Source organism: Oppia nitens, unplaced genomic scaffold (genome assembly GCF_028296485.1).
Source record: "Oppia nitens isolate AA-2021 unplaced genomic scaffold, nextdenovo-longstitch-racon4-pilon3 scaffold2_pilon_pilon_pilon, whole genome shotgun sequence".
NCBI lineage: Eukaryota > Metazoa > Arthropoda > Arachnida > Sarcoptiformes > Oppiidae > Oppia > Oppia nitens.
In genome coordinates this window covers 580,001-600,615 of record NW_026533210.1, presented here as the reverse complement: position 1 = coordinate 600,615, position 20,615 = coordinate 580,001, and the positions used below count along the sequence as shown (strand labels likewise).

Sequence of the window (20,615 nt, the reverse complement as noted above, 5' to 3'; positions counted from 1 at the left end):
ACATACAATACAATACAATACTATTAAAATATAACAATTTATAATTAACAACAAAAACAATATTTAAACAAATAATACCTGTATTTTATTTTTTTTTTAAAAACTGCTAATAAAATATCAATTATGTAAATATCAAATCAAATATATAGATATATTAATGTAAATTATAGCATAAATAAAAATATATTGATAATTATTTTAAAATAATAATTATATATAAATTTAAATATTAATCTAATTTGTTGTTGTATACAAATTTCTAAAAATTTTATTATTATTTATTTTTATTTTATTTAGTATGTTATCCAACTGTATCCTTGGCTACCCAGTCATCACAGAATATTGCACATACCTGTCCTCTAAAACCGTACCTCATGTTACCATTTAAATGACAAGTGATAGACGAGTCAGACACCTATTTATTTATTATTATTTATTATTATTAGATGATAATCTACTTATGTTTATAGTTATATTTAATACACAAAAAATTTTTTTTACAAATGTTTGCAAAATAATTATACTTTAAAAATATTACTAAATTTATTATTTATTTTATTAATAATTAAAGTTTATAATAATTATTTTATTATGTTGAAAATGTTATACTGTTATATATGATATCCATATTAAAGTTAGTATAGAAAGTATAGAAATTATTTTTTATAATAAATTCAATATATTTAACTAATTTTTGTTATATATTATATATTTGCAAAATCATAAATAATTATTATTATACTACTAATTGGGATTTAATTAATTTAATTTGTCGATAATTATTAGTGGGAAATGATAATATTTTTTAAATACTTTTAATAAAATTATTAAAATCAATTAAATAGTCATTTAAATTATTAACAAACACGTGCTTGAATTCAAATTCAATAATAATTATTATAATAAATTAATTATAAATTAATGCGAAACTAAAAAGTTTTTAGATATATATAACTTTTTTGTGCAATTAATTTTATAATTACTTACTAATTAATAGCTATTTAATTGTCTATTATTATTGTTATCAACAGTTAATTATATTAAGTTTTATTGTTTATAACCAAATGACAAGTTTAGTAAACTTCATGTCAATGATTGTTGTGTTAGTTGTAGTCGTTGTCGTCGTCGTCATCAGTGGTCTATCAGTGGTATTGTGTGGTAAACGACAATATGTTCACAACACCGAAGAGATAGAGTTGACTAAAGTGGTGGTCATTGATCCCAAACATTGTAATACCCGACACGATATGGTTGTCCTTATACATAGTGCCGGTCGATCAACGGGTAAATACTTTGATATCAGACAAGAGTTGAGGTCCGGTTGGGTCGGAGACATAAAAACCTATAACATTGGTGTCTGGTTTGCACTCGCACTCAACGATAACCCGACGGTTAATGAAGAGCTGATCATAGAGTCGGATACCTATCGGGATATCATTCAGTTTGGTTTTATCGACAACTACTATAACCTGACACTCAAAGCCATTGCAATTCAACGATGGCTTCACAGATACTGTCGGTCAGTAAAATATCTGCTGAAGATAGACGACGACACGTTTGTCAATATTGGCCAACTGTTGAAAGTGTTACCCGATTTTCCGATCGGTTTCAATGGCCTAATCAGATCTGGCGATTTAGTTGTTCGCAGAGATCCAAATAGCCGATGGTATATACCCGTCGAGTACTATCCGTACGATTATTATCCCGATTATCCGCTGGCCACTCATGTTGCCGTCGAAGTGGACAGAGATCTATTGCTTCGGTCATTGGACACCTATACAGCTATCGGCGGAAATTATGTACTGGACATTGACGACGTTTTCCTAACCGGTATTCTAGCCAATTGGTCGGGTATTACCCGCCATAATAGTAGTCACTTTGTATTGGACGACTGTCACTGTATACCCAGTTTGCATACCGTTCCCATACATCTAGAGTGCAAACAACGATCGGACATATGGCGTGCATTTTTGGACGTATCCATGAATACCAGTGCCTATTGTAGTCAAAATGTATCGCCGATGATTGGCCACCGAAGCCGACTACTACTACTACAACTACTTTTACCGGCGCTAAGCTATATGATTAATACATTTAATTTTTAAACTAACAATTATATTATTATTATAATTATTATGAATTATTTGTATATTAAAACTGATTAAAAAAATAAAAATTGTATTTATTTATAGATAATATAATTATTTATAATTAATTTAATAGCAATTTAATATAATATTTATAACAAGTTATACAGTAATTAGTTTTATTTTTCTTATATAGTTTAATAAAATACTATACAAATAATAATTTATATAGACAGTTATATATATATAATAGTGTTTGGGGCAACTTTTCATTGAGTGGGAAGTTCCCCTAACATACAGTAAAATCCAAATCCAATTTTTTTTAAAGGAAAAATAATGTAAAAATATTTTATATAAACTATAATAGGCTCTAATTATATATATACTAGTTAGTTTCCCGGTAATAATCATGTGACTTAATTTTCTGGTTTTAAATTATAAAAACAAAAAGCAATCTAAAAACAAATATATTATTTAAATTTCGCGTTAAATAATATAATTTAAATGTTTTTTTTCTTTACACGTGCAACAATAAATAAAATTAAAAAACTAACTGATTAATTAACAATACTTTTTATTTAACCGTTATTTTAATTTTAATCATTTTTAATTGTTGTAACGCGCAAAAGTGTGACAAAGATATAAATATATAAACATTTCCAAATTATATAGTAGTATAGATATATATATATATATATATATATCAATAATTAAATTATAATAATAAGTTTAGTTAAATTGATTAGGTAATTATTATAAAATCTAAAAATTAAAGAAAAAATCAAATTATTTATTAATAAGCATAAACAATAAATTATAAAATTTATAAAATTAAAAACATATATGATTATTTTTTCGTTGTAAAATTGGAGGGAATTTATTAAGGAACTATCCAACCCTTGAGATGCCCTAACTTTTTGGCTTTAGGCCAGGGGTAGGATAAATCCTAAAAATCTCGATCTCAGTGGGGGGGAGTAAGATGTTCTTACCCTGATATATATATATATATATAATTATTTAAAGAATTATATAACAAATATTTATATATATAACTTTAAAAAGTAATAAAAATTATTTATTTTTTTTATTGATAAAAACTGGTAATTAATTGATTTTTTGTAATTAACAAACAACAGGTAGTTGACTATAATGTTGGCACTTAACCATCGATGGTGTATCCATACGATTGTTATCGTTTACCGGTAAGTCTATTACAGTTAGTTTTAACTGTTTTCTATTATTAGAATCATTAGCACCGGTAGTCAGCAGTACAGCAGCAGTCAGTTGACTGATATTAGTAAACGGTTGGTCATCGATGGCTATAATGTATTTTTGCTTAAGTTCTCTGAGACACAAAAACAAACAAATAATAATAATAATTACAGTATTATTATTTAAAAAAATATATTATATATTTACGGGCACAGGGATTCGGGTAGTATGTCCTCAACAATAAACCAATTTATATGTTTCGATAGGACAATGCCGAGCTTGACTACTACTGATGGCCCGTTGCCAGCAATAATCGGTGAATACTTGATCTCACGGTTCATGACTTTCCTGGGGAACACCGTTCTCTGATAATTCATAGCATTTTCAATAAACTCTATATACATATAGTATAGTAAATATTATTTTTAAAAAATATTTTCAATATCACACATACACACACATTGACTGCGTGAGCGGCGGTCAAAACATACTTATCGTTTCCGCCGCCGTAGTTGGCCACACGAAATCCACTTGCCATATCGTTTACGTAACGACTGTCGTGGATACAGATCTGATGACATCTGACCACTGATGGGAAACATTTTTGTCTAACGCCGACAATATCGATGCCGTCAGCACCAGTCATGTCTGCCGATCTTAGCAGCCATGGATCAGACGACCAGTGGCTGAACAGTTGTTTATGTTGTCGGTGTTGGCGATGATTACGGTTTGTCCGCCAATTGTATGCCATTATCATCACCGCCGCCGCTGCCGATCGTATGCATAACATTCCCAACATTAGTCCCGAATTATAATATATATGTTTGTATTGGGAATATTGGATACAAATAAATCTTATAAACGGTTTTTTTAAATCTAATTAATTAATAACCTGTTTTTGTTTAATATAAATAATGTAATTATTTTTTTTATAAATTAGATAATTTATTGATTTATTTTAGAGATACAATACATATCAAACAAACCGTTTTATTTAGTAAATATAAAAATCAATATATTATAGAACTTCAATAAAACAAAAACAAACAAACTTTAATATATAAAACTTATTAATCATTAATATAATTGCGATAATAAAAATTATAATTATTAACAATAATATATAATAATTACAAAAAAATTTTAATAATATAATTATATAATAATAATAAATACTTGAGTCTTGATTAATAAATAAATAAGTATTTATATATATTTGTTTAAATTATAATTATAATTATAATTATTATTTATATATATATAGATATATAAATGGTAAATAAAGTAAAACTACAAATTACAAACTAATCTATACTATAGCTATATATAGATTCTATAGAAAAAAATAAATATAAAAAAACATCAGACTATTGTATTTTTTTTCTATTGCAAAACGTTTATATTAAATACATTTATAACCATTTTTTACATATTATTAATTTAATCTATAAAGATTTGGAAACGTATTGATTAATTGATTTATTTTTTTTTTATATAAAAATATAATCTCTATTATATAAAAGTTTATAAACTTATATTTTTCTTTTAAATATTAGTATTAATTAATAAAACTATAAAAAACTAATTAAAAGTTTACTAATTAAATCATTCTATTTTTTAAAAATAGTTTTTCCTATTGTATAACATTTATATCAAAATACAATTATATAAACTTTTCTTTTACATATTATTAATATAATTTATATATAATAAAAAAATAATATCAAACATTGATTTTTAATTAATTTTATTTATAAATAAAAAATTGATTTACAGTTGATTTAAATCTATAACTTAAAAATAATACTGTTAAAAATATTTAAGAGATATTTAAATGTTTATAATTTATATATAATTTAAAAAAAAAGTTTTCTAAAAAATAATATTAATACTGTATTTATATATTATGTAATACAGTATATAATTTTTTAATTGATAAAAAATGGTAATTAATTGATTTTGTAATTAAAAAACAACAGGTAGTTGACTATAATGTTGGCACTTAACCATCAATGGTGTGTCCATACGATTGTTATCGTTTACCGGTAAGTCTATTACAGTTAGTTTTAACTGTTTTCTATTATTAGAATCATTAGCACCGGTAGTCAGCAGTACAGCAGCAGTTAATTGACTGATATTAGTAAACGGTTGGTCATCGATGGCTATAATATATTTTTGGGAAAGTTCTCTGACACACAAACAAACAAATAATAATTACAGTATTATTATTTTTAAAAAATATTATATATTTACGGGCACAGGGATTCGGGTAGTATGTCCTCAACAATAAACCAATTTATATGTTTCGATAGGACAATGCCGAGTTTGACTACTACTGCTGCCGCTTCCGATAATGGCCCGATGCCAGCAATAATCGGTGAATACTTGATCTCACGGTTCATGACTTTCCTGGGGAACACCGTTCTCTGATAATTGATAGCATTTTCAATGAAGTCTATATACATATAGTATAGTAAATATGATTTAAAAAAAATATTTTCAATATACTCATACACACACACACATACAGACAGATACACACACATACACACACATACACACACATAAACACACATAAACACACATACACATACATACACACACATACACGCACATACACATACATACACACACATACACACACATACACATACATACACACACATACACACACATACACACACATACACACACACATACACACACATACACACACATACACACACATACACACACATACACACACATACACATACATACACACACATACACATATATGTCACATAGTTTTACCATTTATCTCATTGTACGCTATACCATAATATCTGCCAAACATAGTGGCAATGTCGTTAGCACCGGCTATTTGTCCACCAGCGACTACCAGTGGACCGCCAGAAAAACCGGGAGGAGTAGGAGCCGAATGAGCCAACAGAGTTACGGCGTCATCAATATAAGCAATCTCTACCGCATAGCCGTTCATAATTTGATTATTATTGACACCCATGGCCTGGACACGGCCCGAATGGCACCAAAAGTCCCAGTCATTGATGGCAAACGTGATTACAGGTTCGCCGAAATCTGGTCGGTTGTTGGTTAGTATAGGTACAGGTATGTAGCCATCCGTATCGACCGATTCATCGATGTTCAGCTTAAACAGTGCCAAATCCCGGTGCAGTTCAACATAGACAACGGTTGCATCAATATATTGATATTGATTTTCGTAAATCATAGCTAATTGAAGAATCTGTGCGCCTTTGGCTGTGTGAGCGGCGGTCACAACATACTTATCGTTTCCGATGTTGTTGTTGGCCACACGAAATCCAGTACCCATACCGCATGAGTAATCAGTGTCGTGGATAGAGATCAGATAACATCGGACCACTGATAGCAAACATTTTTGTCTAACGCCGACAATATCGATGCCGTCAGCAGCAGTCATGTCTGCCGATCTTAGCAGCCATGGATCAGACGACCAGTGTCTGAACAGTTGCTTATGTTGTTGCTGTCGGTGTTGACGATGATTACGGTTTGTCCGCCAATTGTATGCCATTATCATCACCGCCGCCGTTGCCGATCGTATGCATAACATTCCCAACATTAGTCCCGAATTATAATATAAATGTTTGTATTGGGAATATTGGATACAAATAGATCTTATAAAAGGTTTTTTAAATAATTTAATTAATTAATAACCTGTTTTTTTGTTTAATATAAATAATGTAATTATTTTTTATAAATTATAGATAATTTATTTTAGAGATACAATACATATCAAACAAACCGTTTTATTTAGTAAATATAAAAATCAATATATTATTTTTAGATATATATATATATATATATAACAATTAATTTTTTATTTCATGCGTTTATTATAGAAATTCAAAAAAATATAAAAAAAAACTTATTAATCATTAATATAAAAATTATAATTATTATAATAATTACAAATATTTTTTTTATAATATAATTTTATTATAATTTTTATTTTATAATATAATAATACTAATAAATACTTGAGTTTGATTAATAAATAAATAAATAAATAGTAAACAAAGTAAAACTTGATTAAATAAAATTACAAAATATAACAATAAATAACAAAAACATAAATACAAACGCCAACGACTATCAGTCAATAAAAAATTATTGGTAAGAAAATAAAAATTAATTTATATATTCAATATATATATATATACATTATATATATATATATATATATTGAACAGTGAATAATTGTATAAACAAATTACATATTATACAAACATATAAACATATTATACAAACAAACAAAAAATAGATATGAAATTAAATTAAACAAAAAAAAAATTATATAAACTCATAACAACTTATATTTTATAATTTCAATGTATAGTTGTTTGACAATAAAAAAAAACTAAAAAAAACTTTTAACTTAAAATTGTAGATTTATTTTGTGTTTTAAATAGATGGTCTTACCTTCTTACCCCCCCTTTTGCAACACTTATATATATATATATAATTATTTAAAGGATTATATAACAAATATTTATATATATAACTTTGAAAAACAATAAAAATTATTTTTTTTTTTGTTAATAAAAACTGGTAATTAATTTTTTGTAATTAACAAACAACAGGTAGTTGACTATAATGTTGGCACTTAACCATCAATGGTGTGTCCATACGATTGTTATCGTTTACCGGTAAGTCTATTAACGTTAGTTTTAACTGTTTTCTATTATTAGTATCATTAGCACCGGTAGTCAGCAGTACAGCAGCAGTCAATTGACTGATATTAGTAAACGGTTGGTCATCGATGGCTATAATATATTTTTGGGAAAGTTCTCTGACAACACAAAGAAACAAATAATAAAAATAATAATAATTACAGTATTATTATTATAAAATATTCTGTATATTTACGGGCACAGGGATTCGGGTAGTATGTCCTCAACAATAAACCAATTTATATGTTTCGATAGGACAATGCCGAGTTTGACTACTACTGCTGCCGCTTCCGCTAATGGCCCGTTGCCAGCAATAATCGGTGAATACTTGATCTCACGGTTCATGACTTTCCTGGGGAATACCGTTCTCTGATAATTCATAGCATTTTCAATAAACTCTATATATATATAATAAAGTATATATGATTTTTGTTTATAAAATTTTTTTTTTTTTTAAATATCACACACATACACACACTACACACACATACACACAGTTTTACCATTTATCTCATTGTAAGCTATACTACAATAGTTGCCAAATTGGCTGGCAATGTCGTTAGCACCGGCTATTTGTCCACCAGCGACTACCAGTGGACCGCCAGAAAAACCGGGAGGAGTAGGAGCCGAATGAGCCAACAGAGTTACGGCGTCATCTATATAAGCAAACTCCATCTTATAGTCGGTCATAAATTGATTAACATTGACACCCATGGCCTGGACACGACCCGAATGGCACCAAAAGTCCCAGTCATTGATGGCAAACGTGATTACAGGTTCGCCGAAATCTGGTCGGTTGTTGGTTAGTATAGGTACAGGTATGTAGCCATCCGTATCGACCGATTCATCGATGTTCAGCTTAAACAGTGCCAAATCCCGGTGCAGTTCCACATAGACAACGGTTGAATCAATATATTGATATTGATTTTCGTAAATCATAGCTAATTTGACAATCTGTGCGCCTTTGACTACGTGAGCGGCGGTCACAACATACTTATCGTTTACGCCGCCGATGTTGTTGTTGGCCACACGAGATCCAGTACCCATACCGCTTGAGTAATCACTGTCTTGGATAGAGATCCGATAACATCGGACCACTGATCGCAAACATTTTTGTCTAACGCCGACAATATCGATGCCGTCATCACCAGTCATGTCTGCCGATCTTAGCAGCCATGGATCAGACGACCAGTGTCTGAACAGTTGCTTATGTTGTTGCTGTCGGTGTTGACGATGATTACGGTCTGTCCGCCAATTGTATGCCATTAGCACTACCGCCGCCGCTGCCGATCGTATGCATAATATTCCCAACATTAGTCCCGAATTATAATATATATGTTTGTATTGGCGGTCGCACTCATAAGATCTAAACTCATTTGACCCAAACTTATTTGACCCAAATCATTAGAACCAAACTTACTTGACCCAACTCATTTGACCCAAACTCATATGACCCAAATCACTTGACCCAAACTCATTTGACCCAAATCACTTGACCCAAATCACTTGACCCAAATCATTTGATCTAAATCATTTGACCCAAATTACTTGACCCAAATCATTTGACCCAAACTTATTTGACCCAAATATTATTTTATTTTTTCAAACTATATAATATATATAAATGATACAAAAATTAATAAAATAATAATCTAAATAGTTATAAAATTTAGAACTTATTAATATTTATTTACTGTAAATAGTATTACATATTAATTTTTAAAAATATTATATAAAAAGCCAGAGATATTACCAATTGGTTAAAAAATGAATATGGAATAAATATTAATGTTCTAAATTTTCTAACTATTAAGTTTTGTATCATTTATATATATTATATAGTTTGAAAAAATAAAATAATATTTGGGTCAAATAAGTTTGGGTCAAATGATTTGGGTCAAGTAATTTGGGTCAAATGATTTAGATCAAATGATTTGGGTCAAGTGATTTGGGTCAAGTGATTTGGGTCAAATGAGTTTGGGTCAAGTGATTTGGGTCATATGAGTTTGGGTCAAATGAGTTGGGTCAAGTAAGTTTGGTTCTAATGATTTGGGTCAAATAAGTTTGGGTCAAATGAGTTTAGATCTTATGAACTAGACCCTTGTATTGGGAATATTGGATACAAATAAATCTTATAAACGGTTTTTTAAATAATTTAAATAATTTGTTTTTTGTTTAATATAAATAATGTAATTATTTTTTATAAATTTATTTATTTATTTTAGAGATACAATACATATCAAACAAACCGTTTTATTTTTTAAATATAAATATGTATATATAAATATATAACAATTAATTTTATTATTTCATGCGTTTATTATAGAAATTCAAAAAACAAAAACAAACAAACTTTAATATATAAAACTTATTAATCATTAATATAATCGCGATAATAAAAATTATAATTATTAACAATAATATATAATAATTACAGAACTTTTTAATAATATAATAATTATATAATAATAATAATAATAAATACTTGAGTCTTGATTAATAAATAAATAAGTATTTATATATTTTTAAATTATTCTTATTATATAAATTATTATATATATATATATTTATATATTAATAAATATATAAATAATAAACAAAGTAAAACTTGATTAAATAAAATTACAAACTAATCTATAGTTTATATCTAAACTTATATACATTATTTTTGTAATTTTTAAAAAAATTTTATCTTTAAACTTTATAGATATTAATAAATTACTGTTTAGTATTTAGTAATAAGTAATAATTAATTAACTAATACCAATTAACAATTTATAATAAATAAATAGTTTAATTACTTTCAATAATATTATTACTAAACAATAAAATTATTTATTTTAATTATTTTCTAATAGTATTTTGTTTAATTTATTATCAGTGTATTATAAGTGTAGAATTAATTTTGATAACTAATTACTTAATTTTATGATTTACTAAATAGCTTAGTTTTTTTTAATCATTTAATTATTAATCAATAAACATTATTTTTAAAAAATAAATAAATATTAGCTATAATTATAAAGTAATTTTTGTTGTTAATATAAATAATTAATTGAAGCAAAAAAAATCTATAATTTACTAAAAAAAATAATTTCAATTATAGTTATAATAATCATTATTAAATACTAATCAAATTTACATTAATTTTTTTTAAGTTAAACTTAATTAAAACAATTTATAATTTCAGCACAACATATGATTTTTTTTAATAATTTAGTCCAAAATTAGTAATCAATTTGTTTTTATTGTTATTATTATTATTATTATTCAAAATCACAACATTAACAATATTACCATTGATTTTGCAAACAATTTTCGGGTCGATATTACTGAGCCGCTGACCAGTATTATCGATGGTCAGGTATTTCAAATGAGCCAATCGGTCGACCAGTGATTCAAGTGTCGGGCAATAATGTCTGTATAGCGTAGTGTTAGACGTTGTAAACGCGGTAAATGATGGCCAATGTTTGAGACAAATCGATCGCCTAAACGGTAGACATCGGGTAACCAGAGTGTCAATTGTGTTAGCCGTTTGAATGCATTGAATGCAATATCGAGTACGGATAGTAACGGTAGAAAAATGTCGGCCAAACAACAAAATACAAACTGCCGTAAGCGGCGACCAAAATGTTGGCCAATCGTATGCACAATATTCATGGGTAACGTAAGTAGCGGACAGTACGGCTGGCTTATCATTGCAATCGATAGCGATGTCAATCGGCTACAGTCGGCTGCAATACGGGCCAAACCCGAGTCAATGATTGACCAATAGTTTTCGTATATCCATCCGTCGATAGTCAACTTCATGTGCGCCAAACCAGACATTTGACTCAAACCGACCATCAAATCGCCAATTGAATCGGTTAGCTGTTGGTCCGCCATTGTACACATAATGTCCATTTCGAGTCCGACCAGTTGCCGGCCGTATCGGTCGGCAAACTGTCGAAATCGATGTCCACTACTCGAATAGTACCGCAGCTTCAGATGTCGTAACTCATTGAACTGTTGTCCAGCAACCGCAGTGGGTTTAATCATTAGGTAGGTCATGACCGTCGAGTGGACATCAAACAGGTCCAGTCGCTGCAAATTAGTGGCCAAATGCAGACATCGGCCAATTGATTCGTGTAGTCGGGGATTGCAAAACGTTTCAGTGATTGTCAACAATTTCGGACCAAATTTCCGAAACATTTTGTCCCATACTTTCGAACTAACCGAACGCATGTCGATACCGGTACCCGTAATGTGTTGTAATTGTGGACAGTTAGCCAAAATTTTAATCATTAGTTTGTCATCAAAATGTCTGAAATTTCTAACGGATAATCTGGTAATGTTCGGACATTTTTTAAACAATAGCTTTATAGCAGCCGATGTAAAAATTTTTAATAATATAATTATATAATAATAATAATAATAAATACTTGAGTCTTAATTAATAAATAAATAAGTATTTATATATTTTTAAATTATTATTACAGTATTATATAAATTATTATATTCTATAATAGTTTATACTGTATATATATATATATATATATATATATATATATATATATAGTATATAATTTATTTCATTATTTTCCTGTAAAAATTGAAGAAATCATATAAAAAAATGATATAAAAGTTTACTTAAAGCCTATGTTTTACATAAAATAATTATTTAAAAAAAAATCTTAATTAATATATTTTTTTATTAACTAAATAATTTTTTTTTTTTTTTGAAAGTAAACTATTAAATTAACTTATATTTAAATATAAATTTTAAATTAATTTTTATTTAATAAAATGTAAAATTAATTAAATGATATTTAATAATAATTTTTTTCATTACATAAATTAATCAACTATAGTATTATAATACAGTTTATTTCAAAATGATTATATACTAAAAGTTTTTATACAACATTTAGTAAATATGTAACAATATATATATATATATCAAATCAATTTATTGATTATAAAAAAAATATATATCAAATGAGATTATTATCAAATATAATAAAAAATATAAGATATTACTTAAATCATACAAAAAATAAAAATAAAATCAAACAAAATAAATAAATATTAAAAATTATCAAAAAAATGGTCAATTATTAAAAACTAAAATCAATTAATTTAAACAATAAAATTAATTAATTAAATTAAAAATATAATAATTAACACAAAACTATTAATTAATCAATTAATTAATTAACATCCAAACGGTTGACCACTTCTAGTTCCCGACCAATGCGGTCAGTATTCGGCAATTTGAATACAATATTACAAAACTCATAGTAAATACCGTAACTATCCGTATCGGTTGTCCTACGTTTATGTAGGACTACCTGATCGGTTAGTTTCGGTTTACAAACAACATAACCGGTCAGAAACAGGGCACTGGTCAGCGTACCGATTACCGCAGCCATTACCAGCCAATGATAAGTATCGGATAATTGGCTCAGACCTCCCGTGGCCGCCGTCGGCTGTTTGGCAAACTGTACGGCAAACCATATGGCCAGTAGGACAATGTTTTCCAGCGATACAATCAATAGAAATTTCAATGGACGCCTGAACTCCTTGAGCTGAAACATAACCGGCCAGATCAGCAGCGATGGTAGTCCGAAAAACAGGAATACCATTATGGCCATTGACCATCGTTTACGTAGCGACCACTGGCCAACATCACCGGACTGGCCACTGGTTGTCGATGACGACGATAGACCGTGAGATTCCAGGGCTATACTATAGATCCATAAGCTCATGGATAGTACGTGTATGAGTGCCAGTACTACACAATAGATGCCGATTACCGACGCAATCAGCGAGAAGACAATCACACGCGAGACGAACAACGATAGCCAACCGATAAACGACAAAATACTGGTCAGTATGCCGTCGTCCCGACGGCGGACGGCTATCATCATCGATAGGACACATAGAGCCGATCCGATTAGTTCGCCGATTACTATAAAAAAAATCATTTAAACAATGAGTTTATTAATGATATTATAATTTATTAATAAATATTTTTTTTTTTTTTAATAAAATTTATTAAACTTTTTATAATTGTGTACTAAATGTGTTTGTATTAGAAATATAAAAAGTTTATAAATAATTTTCTAGTATTTAAGTTTACTGAATATACTATGAAAATTAGTTTATACTTTCATACTTATAAGTAACACTTAAATCTATTTAATTAATTACAGTTTTTTTTTAAATTAATAAATTTAACTTTAAGTTATACTGTATATAATATTGTGTAAATAATATTGAATGTACTCTATTTAATACATTATGATTATTAGAATTAATATTTTTTTAAAAATAGTATTATCAAAATTTTGTGTTATTTTTATTAAAAATTAATATTTTTGTGTATTAGTTCGTGAGTGTGTACTGTATGTGTGTGTATTTGTTAGTATGTGTGTGCGTGTGTGTTAGTATGTGTATGTATGTGTGTTAGTGTGTGTATGTGTATAAGTATGTATGTATGTATATATATATATATATATATATATATATATATATATATATGTATGTGGGTGTGTGGGTGTGTGTATGTGTGTGTGTATGTATGTATGTATGTATGTATGTATGTATGTATGTATGTATGTATGTATGTATGTATGTATGTATGTATGTATGTATGTATGTATGTATGTATGTATGTATGTATGTATGTATGTATGTATGTATGTATGTATGTATGTATGTATGTATGTATGTATGTATGTATGTATGTATGTATGTATGTATGTATGTATGTATGTATGTATGTATGTATGTATGTATGTATGTATGTATGTATGTATGTATGTATGTATGTATGTATGTATGTATGTATGTATGTATGTATGTGTGTATGTGTGTGTGTATATATGTGTGTGTCAGCAATACTTACAAACTTTTGTCGTAAAGTTTTCGGTTTTGGCTAATTGAAGGAACAGTATGTAGAGTTGCAATAGTATCTGAAGAAAGCCGGCGTAAAAGTCTTCAAAAAACTCCAAAACTTCGGCATTTCTCTGCATCGACACAATGTCCTCCCGTTCCTCGCTATGAGCCGACCGACACATACATATACGTTGGGCAACAAAGTGCAACACATCCAGGTGTCTGCAAAACAAAACAAAAATTATATAATAATAATAATAATAATAATAATATAAATACCAAAAATATTATAATTTTAAAAATTAATAATTTTTTTTATGAATATTACTAAAATTATTAATCAATTTATTAATAATATTGTAATATAAATATATATTCTAATTATAATATATAAATTAATAAAAATAAATTTTTAACTAATTTTATTATTAGTTATAATCTATAAAAATTAATTATTTTTAATAACTTTTTAATAATTATTATTTATACTAACAGTAAGTTTGTAATATTTTATTTTATATTAATAATCAATTTATTATGAAACTGTAATATATTAATTGATTAAAATTTGTATACATATATATATTAAAATTATATAAATTTTTAATAGCTTGATGATGTTTACGATATTAGATATAAATAAAATTTTTAAATAAATTTTTCTTATATAAGTATAGATAAAAAAAATTATATGCTAATTAATTAACATAGATATTGTCATGCTCAAATTTCTAATAATTTTTTTATCAACAAAAAAAATCATCAATATTAACATGATAATTATTTTTATTTTAAATAAATAAATAAAATATTTATAATTTTTAAAATAATTGTAATAATAGTAGAATTTTTTTCAGTAGATATTTGCAAAAAAAAAATAAAATAAAAATAAATTATTAATTAAAATATTATTCACTAAAAAAATATATATATATACTTATCATATCATTTGTGTGTTAGATAGAGGTAGAGACCGGAACTGACAGTTCAGATAACTTATACAGAAAACTAAAACATAAATTAATTATAATTTAACTTCAATTACATTACACACACATACTGTATATATATAAACCCTAACTTGATATTTGATTTTTTTTATTGTTGCGATTATTATTATTATTATTCATTTAATTAATTATTAAGACAAATATACCTTATTTATAACAATAATATAACAAAAAAAAATGCTGTAATATAGTAATAGTAATATAAAAATTTATTGATATTACAAGTAATGTGATATTAAGCAGAAAAAAATTACTAAAATAAAACATAATATATATATATATATTAGATTTTCTATAAAGTGTTTGGTTGGCTGTAAAGGTAGTGATGATTGAATTAATATACTTTACTATACTATTCAATATAACTTATAATAAGACAATCATAAAAAACACTTGTATTTGTTATATTAAACCAGAGAGAGAGAGAGAGAGAGAGAGAGAGAGAGAGAGAGAGAGAGAGAGAGAGAGAGAGAGAGAGAGAGAGAGAGAGAGGAATAGTAGTAGTAGTAATGATAAAATATTTCAATCAAAACAAATGGTTATATAACCTAATAATTATTATTAATTCAAATGAAACAAAAATATAATTTTTTTCATCCTAATTACATGGTATTTGATAAAATATTTAAGTTATTACACACATACACACACATATATATATATATATATATATATATAGGAAAAAAATGTGTTATAATTTTATGGTTGTAGTTGTTGTGGTGTGGATGAAATAATAGCTAAAATTCAATGGTTAAAGTCAAGGATAAAAAACATGTAGAGTATATATATATATATATATACTGTATATATTGATATATCAATGATATAAACATTTTTGTTTTGCAACCAAAATAAAAAATAACGGAATTAATTAAATATTTATATTTAAAAAAAAAAACTGAAAATTTATATCCCGTTCCTGTCAGTTGAAGTTTTAGGGACTCATATATATCATATGTGTGTAAATATGTTATTTTGGTATTAAAAGTGCGGAAATACAGTATATATTTTAGTTTTCATTTATATATATATATATATATATATAACATAACCGACCTCTTGATCTGCCAGGGAATCAATAGGAGACCGTTGACTGTCTTAGTGGTCAAATCGTTGCGATCGATACGGGACTCTTTGACCAGTGCTTCGCCGATCAGATAGAAAGCGTAGACAACCGGCGGACAGACCAACGATAGGACACTTACGATGAAAAAGTGTAGGTCGTGGTCGCTGTAGTAGGTATTGACGGCCGTACAGTCCTGAAACAGTTTGTTCAGATAGATAACCAATCGGATCAGCGATAAGAGTAGTAGACGTTGGAATAGAAATCGTGATAATAGTCCTGAACCTCCTCCCGGTGCTGATGCTGGTGGTGGTGGTGATGGTGCTGATGATGATGATGAGGTAGTGGTAGGTAGACGCTGATGGGTAGCCATGGTGTCGACACTTGCATCAAATTTATAGACACCATTGTTGTCCAGTAGTCTATTGGTGTTCTGTATATATATATATATATATATATATATTAATAAAAATTATAAAATAAATTAAAAACTTTTTAATTAATTATAATGTTTTTATAAATGTTTGAAATACATTATCATTAGTTATCATATTATTTAATTATAATGTATTTTTTTAAATATATATATAAATAATACATATATATTTACTAATATTATAAATTTTTATTTATTTATTATATTGCATAATGTTATATTGTATTTTATAGTTTTAATTATTTATTTTTTTATTAAAAATATAAAATTAATATATCTATTTTATTGTCAATTATTGTAAGTAAATTTATTTCAATAGTAAGTTAAAGTAAAAATTATTTAAAATTAATAATCTAAATGTTATTCAACAACAACAAAAAATTGAACTCAAATTACATCAATTTAAATTAATCAATTTAATTTATAAACTTTAATATATTTTAATATGCAATGTAATGTTATAATGCTAATAAAAATAAATACAAATACAAATATTTATCATAAAATTAATATAAAAAAAAGTTTATATTTTTAAGATGGACGACATAATGGTGTGATATTTATATAACAACAATAAGGCTTATTGTTTAATATATATATATATATATACAGTAATATATCATACATATATAGTAAATGTAATTTTATGCTATCAATTATTTTATTTTTAAATACAGTAGTTTTTTCATATAAAATTATCACAAAAAAATTAAATCATGAGTTATATCGTATATATATATATAATATTTTAACAAATTATTTACTATTTTACTGTATATATCAAAATATTTATACATATTATAATAATTTATTGTAAAAACAAATTGTTGGGCCCAGAGGTTATGTATTATTGATTAGTTGGGTTTTACACTATATATATAATATATAAAATACTTTATATATATCAGATTATCACACATATAAACAAGCTTATCGACATATAAAAACTATTATCAACGCATAACACATTAAGGATTACATATATACAGAGCACAGGTATGTTAGGTAATAGGTATATATATACATTTACAGAGCACTTGTATCTATAAATGCACTGGACTTACATTGATGTGCTCCAGTTCTAGATTTGTTGGACTGTCGTTATTATTAGCCATAGTTTTATTATTTTTTTTTAAAAAAATAATATTTATATTTAAATATTTGCTATGAGATGACTAATAAATATATTTAATTATTATTATTATTATTATTACATAATTAACAACAATTTTTGTAGTATAATTTTTTTTAACTAAAATTATTATTAATATTAGATTTATTTTTATGTAATTTTTTCAAAAAATTAAAATACACAATAACACTTTTTTTATGTTGTTAATAATTTTCTAAGAATTTATATATATATACAGTATATATAAAATTATTAACAATATTAACAATAGTAATGATTTCAAACAAACAATTCAAAATTGAAATTATATTATTAATACTAAATTAGCTATTAATTTGTTTTCAAACAACAAAAACATTTTATATATTATATAACTAATTATTAGGCAACTAATAAATAAGATTTACAGATATACAGTACTACTATAAACACATACAAAATACACCAAACAATTAGCAAATCACTAGTAACTCAACACATATATAGCATTTAATAATACTAAATGAATTTCATTGAAAACGGCATATATAGACAAACACATACATACACACAGAGTATATATATATATATATATATATATAATACAGTAGTTTTTCGTGTCTTCAAATAAAATACAAGTCAAGGATAACCCCCTCTCCTATTACTTTGACTATAAAACTTATATAACTTATATAAACTGTATGTATATTATAGTATAGTATCTAAAAGCCTACAAATTTTTTCAAAATCTAATGGTGTGTATGTGTCACACAAATCTAAAGTAAATTAATATAATAATAATAATGATTATTATTATTATTATTATTCTCCACGACTTTTCTCACTATATATATATATATATAAATTATTACTGTATATATGATATATAACTTTAAACAACAAATAGTTTCATTTTTCCTATAATTTAATGTATAACTCGAATAACTAGTTTTTATATCAAAAAAAATATATATAAACATAAAAATATTTTACACAAACCAAGAGTTATATAATATAATATAATATATATATATATATATATATATATACTGTATGTTTGTGTCAAAAAAAAGTTTTCATTACATTTAAACATTAGAGATGATACACATAAAAATATGATATATATATATGTTTGTGTATTATATACACCGGGAGGGGGTTGTTGGGTGTGTATAGCTTTTTGGTGGACAGATATATATATATAGATACCCATCCCTTAAATACTTTATATTATTGTCTATTATGTCATTGTATTTGTTATAACATTTTATTTTTAATAACTTGTAATAATATTTTAAACTGTCTTAAAATAAATGTTATTTTTAAGAGTTCATAAATATATTATTTAATATATATTTTTGTATATATATATATTATATAATATATACAGTATAAGCAGTTTAAATACCTCTATAGTAATGTATTATAGATATAAAACATATTTTATTAATTTAATTGAAAATTTATTATCATTATTATTATTCAATTTTTTTTGTAACAAATATTCAAAAATTATTGATAATAATATTTTAATTTAAAATATAATTTTTTAAAAGTCTAAAATACAATATATGTATAGAAACAAATTGTTTTATTTTTAAAATAATGTCTAAAATTTCAAGTTTCAATATCAAATAATATCAAATAAATTATTTAGCTATTAGTCATACATAATATTACTAATAATTTATGTATAAAATTATACTATAAATACATTATAATATTGTATTATATTTTTAGTAAATTATATAAAAAATATAATATTTTATATGATATTATTAATTATTTTTTTTAAAAGTATTACAATTCTAGTTAAAAAATAATTTTATTGATTTATTTTTATTAACTAATATATATATATATTCAATTTAGACAAAACAATTGATAAATATATTATTCAAATTTTAAAAATATTATTATATTAACATATTTTACAGTATATCTACAATTGGCAAACATTTTTAAGTGCAAACAATCATTTTTAAAAAAAAACAAATATTAATACATATGAAAAATATTATTATTATAATTGTTATATAAGTAGTATTTCCTTTTTTAGTTGATATGAAAAAGCCTTCATATAATTTATAATATATATATATATATAT

At 25.5% G+C, this 20,615-nt stretch overlaps 4 protein-coding genes across 4 annotated transcripts; 1 reads left to right on the top strand and 3 right to left on the bottom strand.

Annotated features, from left to right (window-relative positions):
- Positions 1–1,080: 1,080 nt before the first annotated feature.
- On the top strand, positions 1,081–2,105 carry LOC128955133 (beta-1,3-galactosyltransferase 1-like). The gene has a single exon (XM_054300775.1). It carries the CDS (start codon positions 1,086–1,088, stop codon positions 2,103–2,105), a length of 1,020 nt encoding a protein of 339 aa, XP_054156750.1. The 5' UTR covers positions 1,081–1,085.
- A 3,159-nt stretch (positions 2,106–5,264) lies between these two features.
- Positions 5,265–6,947, bottom strand: LOC128955132 (uncharacterized). The gene is made up of 3 exons (XM_054300774.1): positions 6,093–6,947; positions 5,553–5,754; positions 5,265–5,487 (listed from the first exon to the last, which is right to left on the bottom strand). The coding sequence occupies exons 1-3, from the start codon at positions 6,895–6,897 to the stop codon at positions 5,265–5,267; spliced, it is 1,230 nt and encodes a 409-aa protein (XP_054156749.1). The 5' UTR covers positions 6,898–6,947.
- Positions 6,948–7,904: 957 nt separating this feature from the next.
- Positions 7,905–9,514, bottom strand: LOC128955131 (uncharacterized). The gene is made up of 3 exons (XM_054300772.1): positions 8,512–9,514; positions 8,205–8,406; positions 7,905–8,127 (listed from the first exon to the last, which is right to left on the bottom strand). Exons 1-3 carry the CDS (start codon positions 9,320–9,322, stop codon positions 7,905–7,907), a joined length of 1,236 nt encoding a protein of 411 aa, XP_054156747.1. The 5' UTR covers positions 9,323–9,514.
- Positions 9,515–13,197: 3,683 nt separating this feature from the next.
- On the bottom strand, positions 13,198–18,509 carry LOC128955130 (uncharacterized). The gene is made up of 4 exons (XM_054300771.1): positions 18,461–18,509; positions 16,954–17,393; positions 14,898–15,109; positions 13,198–13,958 (listed from the first exon to the last, which is right to left on the bottom strand). Exons 2-4 carry the CDS (start codon positions 17,331–17,333, stop codon positions 13,198–13,200), a joined length of 1,353 nt encoding a protein of 450 aa, XP_054156746.1. The 5' UTR covers positions 17,334–17,393; positions 18,461–18,509.
- Positions 18,510–20,615: the final 2,106 nt, after the last annotated feature.